This window comes from Hyperolius riggenbachi, chromosome 5, assembly GCF_040937935.1.
Source record: "Hyperolius riggenbachi isolate aHypRig1 chromosome 5, aHypRig1.pri, whole genome shotgun sequence".
NCBI lineage: Eukaryota > Metazoa > Chordata > Amphibia > Anura > Hyperoliidae > Hyperolius > Hyperolius riggenbachi.
This window is the reverse complement of record NC_090650.1, coordinates 438,359,875-438,375,891: the sequence shown is the minus strand read 5'-3', so window position 1 is coordinate 438,375,891 and position 16,017 is coordinate 438,359,875. Positions and strand designations below refer to the sequence as shown.

General features: G+C 48.0%; 1 protein-coding gene across 3 annotated transcripts in view; it reads right to left on the bottom strand.

Annotated features, from left to right (window-relative positions):
* ADGRB1 (adhesion G protein-coupled receptor B1) overlaps positions 1 to 16,017 on the bottom strand; it is an 829,276-nt gene that overhangs the window by 581,949 nt on the left and 231,310 nt on the right. For 2 of the 3 annotated variants that reach the window (XM_068238111.1, XM_068238113.1), the window contains exon 2: positions 1,101 to 2,011. In XM_068238111.1, the coding sequence (XP_068094212.1) occupies positions 1,101 to 1,845 (745 nt within the window). In that variant the 5' untranslated portion in view covers positions 1,846 to 2,011. Of the gene's footprint in view, positions 1 to 1,100; positions 2,012 to 2,167; positions 2,251 to 16,017 lie in introns of those variants that run through there. The other variant, XM_068238112.1, reaches the window with a different exon arrangement.

Genomic DNA, 16,017 nt, shown 5'->3' with positions numbered 1-16,017 from the left:
CAGCAGGGCTGCCAGGCAACTGGTATTGCTTAAAAGGAAACAAACATGACAGCCTCCATACACCTCTCTCTTCAGTTCCCCTTTAACCGAAGAGCTCACAATCTAATCCCTACCATAGTCAAATGTCTATATTGTGTAGTGTATGTATCATAGTGTCGAGCCAATTTAGGGGGAAGACAATTAACTTATCAGTTTTGGGTTGTTGGAAGAAACCAGTGTGCCCAGAGGAAACCCACGCAGACACGGGGAGAACATACAAACTCCTTGCAGATAGTGCCTTGGCTGGAGTTTGAACCTGGGGCCCAGCTTTGCAAGCTGAGAGCGCTAACCACTACACCACCGTGCTTGCATCGGCAAGCCTCCCGTGAGATGGACGCATGCGCATTAGGCACTGCACAATGGAACACCCACTACTTTGCAAGATTTCTGACTTATGGCAACCATTGTGGAACGCATGCTGCTCACACATGCTGTGTAGATCTAATAGACATGGCCATAGGACGATGTGGCAGTGGTGTCCATTAGAGCGTGACGAGAGTGTGATGAGAGTGCGCACAACTTCACAAGACTCAATTAGCATTAAAAACATCACCTCACGCAAGTATATTATTATTACTATGTATTTATCTAGCACCGGTATTTGTCATGGCACTTCATAGACTACACTGAATAATTTCATTCACTTACTGCCCCTCAGAGGAGCTCACAATGTAATGTTCCTTCCAACCAACCATCATCCTAGTCTAATGTCCTCACAGTAGTCCAGGGAGCCTCAGTGGAAGCCAATTTACCCATCAGTATGGGTTTTTGGGGATGTGGGAGGAAACCAGAGTACCTGGAGGAATCCCACAGACTCACAGGAAGAACATACAAATCCATGTGGACATTGTCCTTATCAGAAGTCATCATCACACTACTGCGCTGTCCCCACTACATGCCCCCGTACAACTGTCTATCACCTGAACGTGGTCAAGATTGGCAAAATGGGACATTTTAACGACATTGCTTAGGATCAGTAATGGTTTCCACAGTGATAGAACAAAATGATCACATTCAAATCTATAACAAGGAAGGTAAAGTTTCCTTCAAGCATCACTCACCCTGGTACTCCCCTGGGCTGTTATCTCGTGAGCTGCTCATGCAATTTTCCAGGTAAATCCCGTCTTTGTAGCACTCGTCCTTCTTCTTGGTGTAGCCCGTCACCTCGTTCATTTGAGACTGCACTTCCCCGTCGTGGCACGAGCAAGGCGTCTGCATGATGCCACAGGGATGAAAGCTATTGCTGCTGGTAAGGCAAGTGTCAAGCCACTTACAGAGAATCTGACAAGCCGCCTTCCTCGGGTTCCTGTTGCCCAAGACTAAGTACTCCAAGGAGAAGTCTGTCTCCTGAGGCTTGCTGGTCTTCCACTCCAACTGGGTGTCCTCTTTTTTGGGCATGGTCTGTTTCATTTGGAGGAACTGTTTATTGGACTGCAGGAAGGCGTACTGGATGGAACTGTCGCAGAGTTTTAAGACGTCGTCGAAACTCTCCATCCCCAAGTACGTACGTGTGGACTCCAAGAAAGAGTCAAACTGTGAGGTCCTGATCTGCTGGTGGTCGCATATACCTGCTGGCTTGGAGACCTTCACGTACAACGTGTACCTCCTGGGGTCCGGGTTCTGGATAATCCAAGCGCAGAGCGAAGAGTTCAAGGGAAAGAGAGACAAAGAAGAGAAGTGGCCGTAGAAATCCCCCTGCACTTGCGTGGTGCAGGAATTGAGTCCGAAGTCCAGGCTGGCCGCCGTCCAGGCGAAAAAAAGTGGCAATATGAAAAGCAAGTGGTGGGAAGATCCAGTGCTCCTCATCCTAGGTCTCTGGTCCTTTGGAATTCAAAGTAATTGTCAGGCAGGGGCCAGATCTTGGACATAACAGGTGCAGCAGGAGAAAAGACAGTTTATGAGGCTTGTACAAAAATCAATCCAGCCTTGGTTCGCTTGTCTCAGGCGCCCTCGTGTGGCGTCAGAGCCGAATCTGGAAAAAAAAGGAGAAGAGAGAGGATACGGGTTAACTCTTAATTCTACATCCCCACCATCGGTTAATAGACATCCGTTTTGACACCCTCAAAGGCCGGCATAGTTTAAAAGAAATAAATAAACCCCGTTGATTAAACGTAAAATAAAAAATTACATAGTCATGATGAAAATGGGTACAACTGGGGGAACCAATTTGATTCTGGTTTTCACCGCAGACGAGCAGAGGAGTTTTTACCAAGGCGTCCTGCGGGGCGCTGCACTGCAACCAGCAACAGCGCGACCCGTCCTGTGACTGGCATGTCTCGCGCCTGCGATAGAATGTCACGGGCTGCGCTTAGCACGGTCGGATTCTGAATAGCATCGCTGCGACGGCGAGAGACTCGAGCTAAGAGAACTTAACTGCCTCCACTCTGCGGTGACGGAAAAGTCTCTCTATAGCAACATGACGACAATTGATGATGATTCCTTTCGGTGAGGGAAGGTCTTGACTATCGAGCTAGCTCTGCCTTTCGCTACCTCTTTTGGCCGCGGTTGTGTGCGCCGAGAGCTAGGTATTGTAACCCCCCCTCCCTCCCCAGTATTCCCGCACTCACCAGCCAATTGTCCTAAATCCACAGAGACCTCACAGGAGCGAAAAGCAGTCGAGCATCTCAGAGTCTCAAGTGTTAAACTAAGCATTAAGCTTTCAAGAGGAAATTGATTTTCTTAGCTGAGAACGAGAGGGGAGAAAAAGAGAAAAGACACATTTCTCTTTGGGAAGCCAACGACAGCCTTTTTCTGAAAGGTTGCTGCCTGCCTGCCTGCAATCCATAGTGCGTACCGGGGGCACCGACAACGTCTCATAGCGCGGGCGAACGCATTTACGGAGAGCTTCAGGGGGTTAATACAAAATAAATGACTCATTTATCATAGCCACGAATGGAACTACTTCTGCCGGGTTTCCCGTGCCAAATTTTTCAGCAAGCTTTTTTGTTTTTTTTTCTTTTTCTCTTTTTGATGCTGGTATTGTCGAGTACAGAATATTCTGTATATGGCAACCTGAGTGATTCTGATTCATTACAGAATGGGAGCTAACTGCTTGTATCAGGACCAGTCATTTCCGCATTAAAAATGCTATTTTCGATTTTGAGAAAATTTTCCCCAAAATAGCTTGAAAATCGATACTTTACAGTGAATATTTGCAAAAAGCGCTAAAACGCAGAATTATTTTTTTTTTACCACGCAAATTTCTACTGTGAAAAATCAATATTTTGCTGCAAACATTTTCCAAAAAACCCTAAGGGCCCTTTTACACTTAATCAGTTGCTCTCAGTTATAACTGAAAGAAAACTGATTTTCAAAGTAAAGCCCATGTTTTCCTATGGCCTCTTTTACACTTAACCTTCTTGGCGGTAACCCCGAACGTAGTTCGGGGTAAGCCGCCGGAGGGTGCCGCTCAGGCCCTGCTGGGCCGATTTGTTTAATTTTTTTTTTTGCTGGACGCAGCTAGCACTTTGCTAGCTGCGCCAGCACCCTGATCGCCGCCGCCGCGCGCCCGATCGCCGCTATACGGTGCGGCGCGCGGCCCCCCCCCCCAGACCCCGTGCGCTGCCTGGCCAATCAGTGCCAGGCAGCGCCGAGGGGTGGCCCGGGACTCCCAATGACGACCCGACGTCAGTGACGTCGGTGACGTCATTCCGCCCCGTCGCCATGGCGACGGGGGAAGCCCTCCAGGAAATCCCGTTCTTTGAACGGGATTTCCTGATCGGAGATCGCCGAAGGCGATCGAAGAGGGCGGGGGGATGCCGCTGAGCAGCGGCTATCATGTAGCGAGCCCTGGGCTCGCTACATGATATAGAAAAAAAAAAATTAAAAAAAAACTGCCGCGCTGCCTCCTGGCGTATTTTTTTATACCGCCAGGAGGGTTAAAGGATACCCGAACTGAAATGTGACATAATGAGATAGAAATGTGTTTGTACAGTGCCTAGCACACAAATAACTATGCTGTGTTCCTTTTTTTCTTTCTCTGCCTGAAAGAGTTAAATATCAGGTATGTAAGTGGCTGACTCAGTCCTGACTCAGACAGGAAGTGACTACAGTGTGACCCTCACTGATAAGAAATTCCCCTTTTTTATCTCTTTCCTGCTCTCAGAAGCCATTTTCTGCTAGGAAAGTGTTTTATAGTTGGAATTTCTTATCAGTGAGGGTCACACTGTAGTCACTTCCTGTCTGATGCTACGTACACACATGCGACAACGATCGTTCGTTGTCAACGACGAACGAACTTTTAATTGACGAAAGAACGACCTAAGTAAAGTTAGTTGTAAAAGGTGTGTAACGATCACATCGTTAGAACGAACATTACATCACGTAAAAGCACCTATTGCGCCTGCGCATAAAAATGAAAAGTTCCATGGAGAAATAGTGAAATGCGCATGTCAAGCCTGGTACAAACGATCGTTTCCAACGATGTACTACTTTTGCAAACGATCGTCGTTGGTTAAAATCCGCCGAGACAGAACTTTCTTTTGTAGCGATTTGGCTCGTTCGTCGTTTGCCTTAATAATCGGTGGTTCGTTTTTTGTAACGATCGTCGTTGGTAAAGACCGGGGAACGATCGTTACAAACGACTATAGTCGCATGTGTGTACGCACCTTTAGTCAGGACTGAGTCAGCCACTTACATACCTGATATTTAACTCTTTCAGGCAGAGAAAGAAAAAAAGGAACACAGCATAGTTATTTGTGTGCTAGGCACTGTACATACACATGTCTATCTCATTATGTCACATTTCGATTTAGATTGTAAGCCTCTGGCAGGGCCCTCCTCCCTAATGTATCCAGCTTGATTATGCAATCTTACTCACAACCACCCTTCTTGTAGACTCGAACAGTCTCTATTTTGACCTATGACACTGTATTGTTATCAAATCATTTGCATGATCTTGTTTTGTTGTGAGTTTCCTGTATGTCCTACCTGTATGTTAACCCATTTATCTATTGTGCAGAGCTGCGTAATATGTTGGCGCTTTATAAATACAATAAATAATAATAATAATAATTTCAGTTTGGGTATCCTTTAACGCGTTTTAACTGAAATCCTCTTCCCAATGCACTGCTATGGAAAAAACGCGTACCAACGCGCACTAACGCATACTAACGCACACCAACTGATTAAGTTTAAACGGGGCCTAATTCTCCATGTCATTTTCGCCCCAAATTTAACATTATTTTTGTGAAAAATGAACAGCAAAAGACTATAGATTTGTAGATCTCAGTATCTGTGATGAGCGAAAGTGCCTTTATTGTTTTTTGCATTCATTGTCAAGAAAATAATGAAAAATTTGACTTTCAAGCGAAAAATGCCTTTGAGAATCATTTTGTAATACGTTTGCGTTTTTTTTAAGCATGGCGATACACAGCGTGCTCTTGCAGGGCCGGGCCGAGGCATAGGCTGGAGAGGCTCCAGCCTCAGGGCGCAGTGTAGGAGGGGGCGCACAATTCATTCAGCTGTCATTCCTAATTGTGTATGAAGCAGAAAGAAATAAGAAAAGGGGATACATAAGAGTGACTGCAAGCCAGATAACTAGATATTAAGGTGTTGGGGAGGGGATCAGTGAATAATGGCGCACAGTGCCTATGCATAGAAATGGCGCCGCATTAAAAAGATACGCTTATCGCTATTTATCGTTAGTACTGCATAATAATGGCGCACGGGGAAAAAAAGAAGAAAAACGGCACACACTAACGCTATTTATCAATAGTGGCACACACTAACGTTATTTATCAATAGTGGCACACACTAATGTTATTTATCAATAGCGCCCTACATAAGCCAAACTGCAGAAGTTATTTAACTGCAAAACGATGAATGGATTTAATGTAACACTGTCAAGGTTAGGGTTAGGCACCACCAGGGGGTCTTAGGGTTAGGCACCACCAGGGGGGTGGTTATGGTTAGGCACCACCAGGGGGGTGGTTAGGGTTAGGCACCACTGGGGGTGGTTCTTAGGTTTAGGCACCACCAGGGGGTGGTTAGGGTTAGGCACCACCAGGGGGGTGGTTAGGGTTAGGCACCACCAGGGGGGTGGTTAGGGTTAGGCACCACTGGGGGGGGTTAGGGGTTAGGGATAGGTACAGAGAGGGTTCTGTGTGTTAACGCTAAATAACAATAAGGCTTTAACGCTAAATAACAATAAGGCTTTAACGTTAAATAGCGATAAGCGGCAAACGGATTAGCGGCAACACTGTGCGCCATTATTCACAGGCGCCATTTTCAGATGAATGCGTTGGGGAGGTTGTGGGCCCTGTGGCCCTCTTAGTGTAATAGCAATCAGTGTGTGACAGCTGGGGTGGGAGGGATGGAGGGGCGCACTTTGGTGTCTCAGCCTTGGGTGCTGGAGGACCTTGTCCCTGCTCTGTGCTCTTGTATCACGCACGTTGACGTGGATGACGTGTATGTGACGCAAGAGCAGGTTCTGTACTGCCGCTGTTTGAGCTGACGCAGAATGACGCTCTAAGCGATAAAAACCATGAACGTGTTACAAAAGCAGCTATTTCCTTTGATATGCGTTTCATTGACCATAACACATTGTATTTTCATAAGTGGATTTTCAAAATCGAAAGCCCACAAACATGCTATTATCAACAAAATTGCTACATATGTTTAGGAGAATAGTGGGTAAGAATGATTACAATTAAGGATGAAATTATTTATGATTTTTACCAAAATTTCACATTATGATTCACATTGTAATTGCGAATTTCGATGCAAAATTATGTCTGTGCGAAATTTGTGCTCAACAGTCAACGTCTCGCTTTACCGAAGCCCCCTACTGGCCATGTGTGTTTCATCTGTTTGAAGGCACTTTAGATTTGATACAATGATTGCATCTATAGTCAGCCATACGAGTCGATATTGGCTCAGTTTGACAAGCAATCAAACACTCCCCAATTGGAAATCTGTGAGGTTGGTGTAGATACTGATTTGCCGCTTTGCCCCACACAAACTACACCCTGCTCAGCACTGCAATTGGCGGCCGCTGCCCCTGACTGCCCCTCCTGCATTTCATTACTAAAATTCACCCCTCGGCCCTACCACTAAACTTTGCAAAATCAGTCAAAACTTTTGTGGTCAACAGATCACCGGCAGATTCAATCAAAGTGATCTCATTTTTTCAGAAATATCGATCCCCAAAATAGCTGACTTGTAATACATGGAACAGACAGGCAAAGAATAATTGATTAACTGTGATCAGTTTATGAAATGCGACAGACAGAAAATTTAGATCTAACTGGATCAAGTAGATCTTTTATAACATTCAAAAACTTTCCCTGAAATTGTTTGACGGCTCGTTCCCACTGTTGCGACGCGATTTCGGCCGCATTCCGACGCTTGTAAAAACGCATGCGGATGCGTTTCCGCATGCGTTTTTACCCTCGATTTCGCATGCGATTTCGCATGGCAGGGTGCCATGCGAAATTAACCATGACACTGCCAGGGCTAAATAAAATTGAAAAAGGTGCGAAATCGCACGCGAAATCGCGGGTAAAAACGCATGTAACAAACGCATGCGTTTTTACTATTAAATACATTAGCGGCGATTCGCACGGATTCCCGACGCAGGCGAAATCGTTGGCTCTTTTGTGCGTTTTTTTACCGCTGAAAAAAACGCACCTCAACAACGCTACAGTGGAAACAGGCCCATCCACTTGTATTACATGTGCGGATCTGCATGCGTTGGACGCATGCAGATTCGCGATAGTGGGAACGAGCCCTGAAAGTTGATCATGTAAAATTGCGTTGTGGCCACAAACCATAAAGTGAACCTGAACAGAATACAATTATTTCAAATAAACACACGATGTACCTGCAAATGAATGCTACATACTTACCTCAACATCAGTTCCTCTCAGAGGCTCTCTATTTTCTTCTTACAATGATTCCTTCCATTTCTGTCAAGATTTTGTCAGAACTGAAATATATCAGTTGCTGCCAGTTATATATCAGTTGCTGTCAGTTATAACTGAAATGGCAACTGATGTGCAAGGTAATTGCCATGTTTCCCTATGGCTCAAGTGGGTAATATATTACAGTTTAAAAGGCAACCGAGGTGACATGTGACATGATGAGATAGATATGTGTATGTACAGTGCCTAGCACACAAATAACTAGACTGTGTTCCTTTTATTTCTTTCTCTGCCTGAAAATGTTAAACATCAGGTATGCAAGTGGCCATTTCTGACAGACTCGAGACCATGTCGGACTATAGCGTAACCCTGACTGATAAGTAATTACAGCCATAAAACACTTTCCTTTAAGTAAATGGCTTCTGAGAGCAGAAAAAGAGAGAAAAAGGATCAATAGTTCATAGATTGGAGCTCTGGCATACTTCATAGAATGTGTCATTGAGCAAAGACAATGAAACAGTTAAAACTTAAAAAAGTAGATTTAAACATAAAATAAAACTGTGAGACATCTAAAAAAAAGTCATTTTAGGAGAAGGAGGATAGATACAATTTTTTTCTCATCAGTTAATTTTCAACTCGGATGTCCTTTAACAGTGTACTGACCAGGAAGCTGTTGCTGGGGGTAATGGCCATTTTTAAAATGGAGGATGGAGAATTCCATTAATCACAGAAGACACACAGGATGTAGGAGAGGAGAAAAAGATTGAGAAAGAGACTACACAGGAGGTAAGTATGACGTGTGTGTGTTTATTTTGACTTTTAATTTTCAGTTCAGGTTTGTCACACAGCTAGAACAAGAATGCCGTCAGTGGAGTCATACCACCTGATCTGCATTCTTATTCTGGGTCAATGATAAGAGTACGTATTGATGACAGAGGACTAGCATGACAGCAAGGCAAGCAGGATTTTTTAGACAAGCTGTAGGAAGGAGAATAGAGTGGGAAGGGGGTTCTTTCTAAATACCAGTTGGCTGGTTGTCATGCTGATCCTGTGAATTCAGTGGTGTTTGAGCCACACATCTATGAAAAAATATGTAATCAAGTGCCCAAAGTTATCTGCAGATGCCTAGTCTATCCATCTTGTCATTTCTGAAAATGACTAACCAATCAGCTGTTTTTTTTTCTAACTTGAAAGTCATTTGACTTGATCATCAGGTCAGCTGTAACTGTAAGGGTTGACCCGATGGGTGGGGTAGCTGCAATATTCATTGGTTCTGTGCACTTTTATAAGTGTTTCAAACTTTTCTCACTAGTTTTCTCACACGGTCATTGGCCTTCATCTGCTACTACTCTGTACAGCGCCACAGAAGCTAGCGGCACTTTATAAAATACTAACAGTGGCGTATCAATAGAGGGTGCAGAGCTTACGAACGCACTGGGGCCCTTAGGCCAGAGGGGCCCTCCCTCAATGGCATTATTAGCTCTTTATTGGCCCTGTGCTGGTAATGATCACTTCTACAGATGCTTTGAATAGTAGTAATCATTAACACACTGTTCCCCATCCCCCTTCTTGCACCTCTGATACTGTGGTTGGCCTTGGCGGGTTTTGGTGCACCGTATCAATTGTCATGTATACAGCGCTTGGGAAGCCCAATGTAAACCTTGCAATGGGGCCCATAGCTCCTTAGCTACGCCACTGAATATCACGTGGTGGCCCCTCTGACCCAAGGGCCCCCAGGCGGTCGCTACCTCTACAACCCCTATTGCTACACCACTGAATGTCAGACAGCCCAGAGCAGATATGAGATCGATATGGAGCGACACCAGCCAAAGTACTGGGCTTAAAGTACCCCTGAACTGAGAGAGATAAGGAGGCTGCCATATTTTTTTCCCAGGGGTGTAACTACAGGGGAGCAGCCCCGGCAATCGCAGGAAGGCCCAGAGCTGTAAGGGGGCCCAAACTGCTACCTCACCATACCTCCCAACTTAATGAGATAAGAAAGAGGAACACCTAAGCCACGCCCCTGCCCCACCCATAATCACGCCCCCGGAACACCCCTACTCACTCGTACCATAAAGATTTCATAAGAAACATTTGTTGTTTTGGCATTCAAACTACGCTGGTCCTATCTATCCTGGTTCATTTCCTTCATATCATTTGAAAATAAGATACCGGTATATAACAATGTCAATAATGAGAATAACATTTAGAGACAAGGAAACATGTTTTTTAGTAGAAAAATAGATATATGAGCACAGATCTGTACATCAGTCCTGAAAGAGGGACAAATGAGGAAGACAGAGGGACAGAGGGACAGTTCTCCCAACTGTCCCTCATTTGGAGGGACAGTCCCTCTTTGGGAGCCCTGTCCCTCTGTCTTCCTCATGTGTCCCTCATTCAGTCCTGCGACTGAATGACTTAACTCCCTCTGGTAAATGGATCCATCCTTCACATCAGGTGTTTTTGTGGCTACACATGTTATGAGTGATTGTGATTTGACCTTTTTTTTAGCAAGGGGTGTGGTTATGCGCCATAAGCCGGTGCATGCAGACATGCAGAGACCCAGCGGGAAGATAAAGCTCTGCAAAAACACAATCGCAGCTCACAAAATCAATTGTGCAGGACCCGCGATTCCAATTCAGCCAAATCACAATCGCGGGTATGGGTTCACCTGCATTCAGTTAGATCAGCAAATCGCTTATTGGGATTGTCCGCTGCTAAATATGCTCAAGAGGGTCCCAGTCGCAGGGCAGGGCTGGGCAGAGGCGAGAGAGGTTGCAGCCTCAGGGCATAGTGTAGGAGGAGGCGCAGGGCTGGGCAGAGGCAAGAGAGGCTCCAGCCTCAGGGGGCAGTGTAGGAGGGGGGCAGGGCTGGGCAGAGGCAAGAGAGGCTCCAGCCTCAGGGCGCAGTGTAGGAGGGGACGCAGGGCTGGGCAGAGGCAAGAGAGGCTCCAGCCTCAGGGTGCATTGTAGGAGGGGGCGCAGGGCCGAGGCAGAGGCGAGAGAGGCTCCAGCCTCAGGGCGCAGTGTAGGAGGGGGCGCAGGGCCGAGGCAGAGGTGAGAGAGGCTCCAGCCTCAGGGTGCAGTGTAGGAGGGGGTGCAGGGCCGGGCAGAGGCGAGAGAGGCTCCAGCCTCAGGGCGCAGTGTAGGAGGGGGCGCAGGGCCGAGGCAGAGGGGAGAGAGGCTCCAGCCTCAGGGTGCAGTGTAGGAGGGGACGCAGGGTTGGGCAGAAGCGAGAGAGCCCCCAGCCTCAGGGGGCAGTGTAGGAGGGGGCGCAGGGCCGGGCAGAGGCAAGAGAGGCTCCAGCCTCAGGGTGCAGTGTAGGAGGGGGCGCAGGGCCGGGCAGAGGCGAGAGAGGCTCCAGCCTCAGGGCGCAGTGTAGGAGGGGGCGCAGAGCCGAGGCAGAGGTAAGAGAGGCTCCAGCCTCAGGGCGCAGTGTAGGAGGGGGCGCAGGGCCGGGCAGAGGCAAGAGAGGCTCCAGCCTCAGGGTGCAGTGTAGGAGGGGGCGCAGGGCCGGGCAGAGGCGAGAGAGGCTCCAGCCTCAGGGCGCAGTGTAGGAGGGGGCGCAGAGCTGGGCAGAGGCGAGAGAGGCTCCAGCCTCAGGGCGCAGTGTAGGAGGGGGCGCAGGGCCGAGGCAGAGGGGAGAGAGGCTCCAGCCTCAGGGTGCAGTGTAGGAGGCGGTGCAGGGCCAGGCAGAGGTGAGAGAGGCTCCAGCCTCAGGGAGCAGTGTAGGAGGGGGCGCAGGGCCGGGCAGAGGCGAGAGAGGCTCCAGCCTCAGGGAGCAGTGTAGGAGGGGGCGCAGGGCTGGGCAGAGGCGAGAGAGGCTCCAGCCTCAGGGTGCAGTGTAGGAGGGGGCGCAGGGCCGGGCAGAGGGGAGAGAGGCTCCAGCCTCAGGGCGCAGTGTAGGAGGGAGCACAGGGCCGGGCAGAGGCAAGAGAGGCTCCAGCCTCAGGCCGCTGTGTAGGAGGGAGGCGCAGGGCCGGGCAGAGGCGAGAGAGGCTCCAGCCTCAGGGTGCAGTGTAGGAGGGGACGCAGGGCCGGGCAGAGGCAAGAGAGGCTCCAGCCTCAGGGCGCTGTGTAGGAGGGGGGTGCAGGGCCGGGCAGAGGCGAGAGAGGCTCCAGCAGCCTCAGGGCGCAGTGTAGGAGGGGGCAGAGGGTCGGGCAGAGACAAGAGAGGCCCCAGCCTCAGGGGCTGTGTAGGAGGGAGCACAGGGCCGGGCAGAGACAAGAGAGGCTCCAGCCTCAGGGCGCTGTGTAGGAGGGGGGCGCAGGGCCGGGCAGAGACAAGAGAGGCTCCAGCCTCAGGGCGCAGTGTAGGAGGGGCGCACAACTCACTCAGCTATCATTCCCCTATTGTGTTTGATGCAGAGGGAAATAAGAAAAGGGGATACATGGCAGTGACTGCAAGCCAGATAACTAGAGATTAGGGGGTTGGGGGCCTTGGTGCACCTTTTAGTCTAATAGCAATTAGTCTGTGATGCAGGGGCGTTTCTAGGGTTCTAAGAGATTTGGGGCACTTTTGGGCACTCCAGCCAAAAATGGGTGTGGTCACACACCAGTATGTGGGTGTGGCCATGGTTGGAGCCAAATTTACATAAACTTAAAAGTGCTCTAAGTAGGCCTGCCAAGCAAAATGTTGGCTGAAGACCCCTCTTCATTAAAACAAAACAAAAACAAAAACCACTAGGGAGAGAAGCCTGGGGGACATCCAGGGCACCCCAGAATAGACCTGCAGCACGTGCCACTGATTTTTGGGGCTAGCGACGCCCCTGGTGTGATGGGGTGGTGAGTGATGGAGGGGCGCACTTTGGTTTCTCAGCCTTGGGTGCTGGAGGACCTTGTCCCGCCTCTGCCTAGTGCTTTCGAGGCAGAGGACAGCCAGCCAATTTGAATGAGGAAATAAATATGGCAGCCTCCATATCCCTCTCGCTTCAAGTGTACTTTAAACAAGGGCTACAGTAAGAACTGTGAGACCCGTCAGGAAATGACATTAAATCACACGATAATCAATGAATGCTGGAATGAATCAGACAGCGAGGTAGAAAAACTCTGCCCAGATCATATCTTTTGATTGATTTCGATGGAATGCGACCTTTAAATCTGTACAGCACCAAAGGTCAGGGCTGGGTTCACTGCCCGCTAATTTGCAATATTATTTGGTCAGAAGATTAATCGTTTTCATCAAAGCACGAGTCTTCCTCTACTTATTGAAGAACGCATGGCTCCCAATCGACAGATCACACGTAATATATGTAATACAGTGCGATTACATACCTCCCAACTTTCTGTGATGAGAAAAAGGGACACTTAAGCCACGCCCCTCACACACCCTGATCACGCCCCCGCCACACCCCTAATCACGCATTCCATAAAGATTTCATAAGACAAATATGTTGTTTTGTTGGTTCAAAGCACACTGGTCCTTTCTATCCTGGTTCATTTTCCTTCATATTAACATTTTACAATTAGTAACATATCAATTTAAAGGATGGGAATAAAGTTTAGAGTCAAACACATTTTTCAGTAGAGAAATACATATATTTACATAGAAAGAGGGACAAAGTCCTTAAATAGGGACACATGAGGAGGAAAAAGGGAAAGAGGGACAGGGCTCCCAAAGAGGGACTGTCCCTCTGAAAGAGGGACAGTTGGGAGCAATGCGATTATTTTGCCTCCAAAGCTTGGAAGGAGCAGCAAACGCCGTCCGTTGAGGTTGTCAGCACGCCGTCCGCTTTGTATTCCGGAAGTCTTTCTTGTTGTAAACGGAGTTTAATAATGTTTTTGTGACACATGTGACCCCCAGCTCTCGCTCCTGCGTCCGGGGGGCGAATAAAGATGGAGAACATTTATAACCAATAAAAACAGCCCTGGAAGGCAAAAACGTGAGCTAATCCGTATTAAAGTGTTGCCACAATGAACGTGCAGGTTACCTTGTTGGAGGATTTGGTGTGTGTGGACCCGGCAGACCGATAGAAAACTCAGTTATTAAAGACCAGCTCTGCGGCTAAACTTTTCCTAATCCTCTGTCTCTTTTTGTAACAGAGGTGGTCTTTATCTATCTAGAAACTTTCTGATTGCTTAGCTCATGTGCAATATATCTTCTTTATGCCAACATCAAGGAGTTATTTCTCTTAGGCTGGTTTCACACCAGGACGTTGCGTTTTAGGGGACGTTAAGGTCGCATAGCGTGCCCCTAACGCAACGCCTGGTGCTCTCTGGTGTGGACGTCGAAGTGAGCCGCGTTGTGCAGCTCATTCTGGCGTCCGTGGTGCCGTGATGCGTACTCTTGGACGCATGCGGCATCACGTGGTCCCGCCTGGCCAATCGCCGCACAGAGCGGCCGCTCCATGAAGTAAACACTGCACGTCACTGAGTGCGGTGAATATTAATTAGCCATGTGCCCGGCTGCTCTCCGCTCCTCCCCAACGTTACTGAGCATGTGCAAGCAGTCTAACGCGGCTCAGCCGCGTCTAAAGTACTGCATGCAGTACGTTGTGTAATGGCGCAGCGTTACTATGTAACGCAACGTGGGCACTGTGAACAGCCCATTGATTTTTCATTGCTGTGCGGTGGGGGGTGTTACAGGCTGCTCTAACGTGCGCCTGTTACGTCCCACTGTGAAACCAGCCTTAAAGTGAACCTCCAGACTAAAAATTTACTCAGCAGCACTGGAAAGGCTTGGTGTTTCTTTAACAGTTTCACAGCATCAGAACTTTGTTTTTCTTACCCAAGCCTCATTTTTAGCTGCACAGAAGCTAAACTCCGCGAGCACTTTTCCCCTGATGCTGTGCAAAGCATGATGGGATTTCGGATGTTGTTGTTCTTGTTGCCTAGCGTGCGCAGCTGGAAGGGGTGATTAGGACACAGGACAGTTGGAACTGCGTCTCATGCTCCCTGTCACCTCCTTTCAACCAAAAAGATGGCTGCCCCCATGAAAAAGATGGCTGCCCCCATGAAATCACAAACATTTGCCTGTTCTTTTTTTTAAAAAAAAGGGTGGGTAAGAGATTATATTGCCTATCTATTTTAATCAACATCACTAATGTAACTTAATGACAGTATGTTTGTTTAGGCTGAAGTCCCTCTCCTCTCAGAACTCCCCTTCCCATGCTACCATAAGGGTGATACAGGTAGTACTGTATGTTGTGTATTGCAGTCAGTAAGATGAGCAATGAATAGTGGGGTATAGGACAGACAGGAATTATTGTCAGAACAAAGAAACTAGGATGAACAACATCCCAAGGGCTAGAAGAAATCCTAATATATAGTATAGAGTTGAGGAATGTAACTGTGCCACCTACAAGCTGAAGGTGTTGGAGCAGAGTGTTTTGTACATGCAGATAGGCACCCAGTATAACAAGTTAGAACTCTTTACTGAAGGAAAACATGCAGACATAAATCGTACACCACCATCAGGAAATGCAGCTTACTTAGAACAGAAAGGAACATGGAGTGAATACAGGAAATGACAATCCCATTCAGATGAACATTGTATTTTACACACAGTGACATCTGGTGGTTGTTTTAGTATACTGCAGTTTACGGTAATAATACTGTTGATACAGTACTTCCAACAGAAAATAGGAACAACACAATCCAATTGCAGGTCTACAGTAGAATGGGGAAGTCTATCTTCTAAGCCCAAACCCGAATTTACCTTACAGAAGCCTATAGGTACAGATGTCCTGGTAACTTAGACTTTGCCCCACATGAACATAAAAACCCCAGCTGAACCGCACCACAAGTATGCTGGCTGTCCCCACTGTCACTTCTTCCTTACTTTACTTGCCTGTCATAGGTAGCTGCAGGTATCCCTGAGTATTAGGTAGCCAGAGGCACCCTCGAATGCCAAGAGTTGGGATAGTAACCACTCATCTACACTCATCAGCAGTGCCGTAACAATAGGGGCTGCAAGCCATGCAGCCATGGGGGGGGGCCCTCTTATGAGGGGCAGGAGGGGTCGCAGCATGAGGGGAGAGCATGGCCATCTACATCGTTGGGGAGGGGAGCCACTCCCCTTCCCCCCTCACCTCGGCCTCTCCCCTCAACGCTCCCCCTCCAGCATCAATAGGTGGCAGTAGTGGCGCGCAGGAACACAGGCATACCTCCATGTGTTC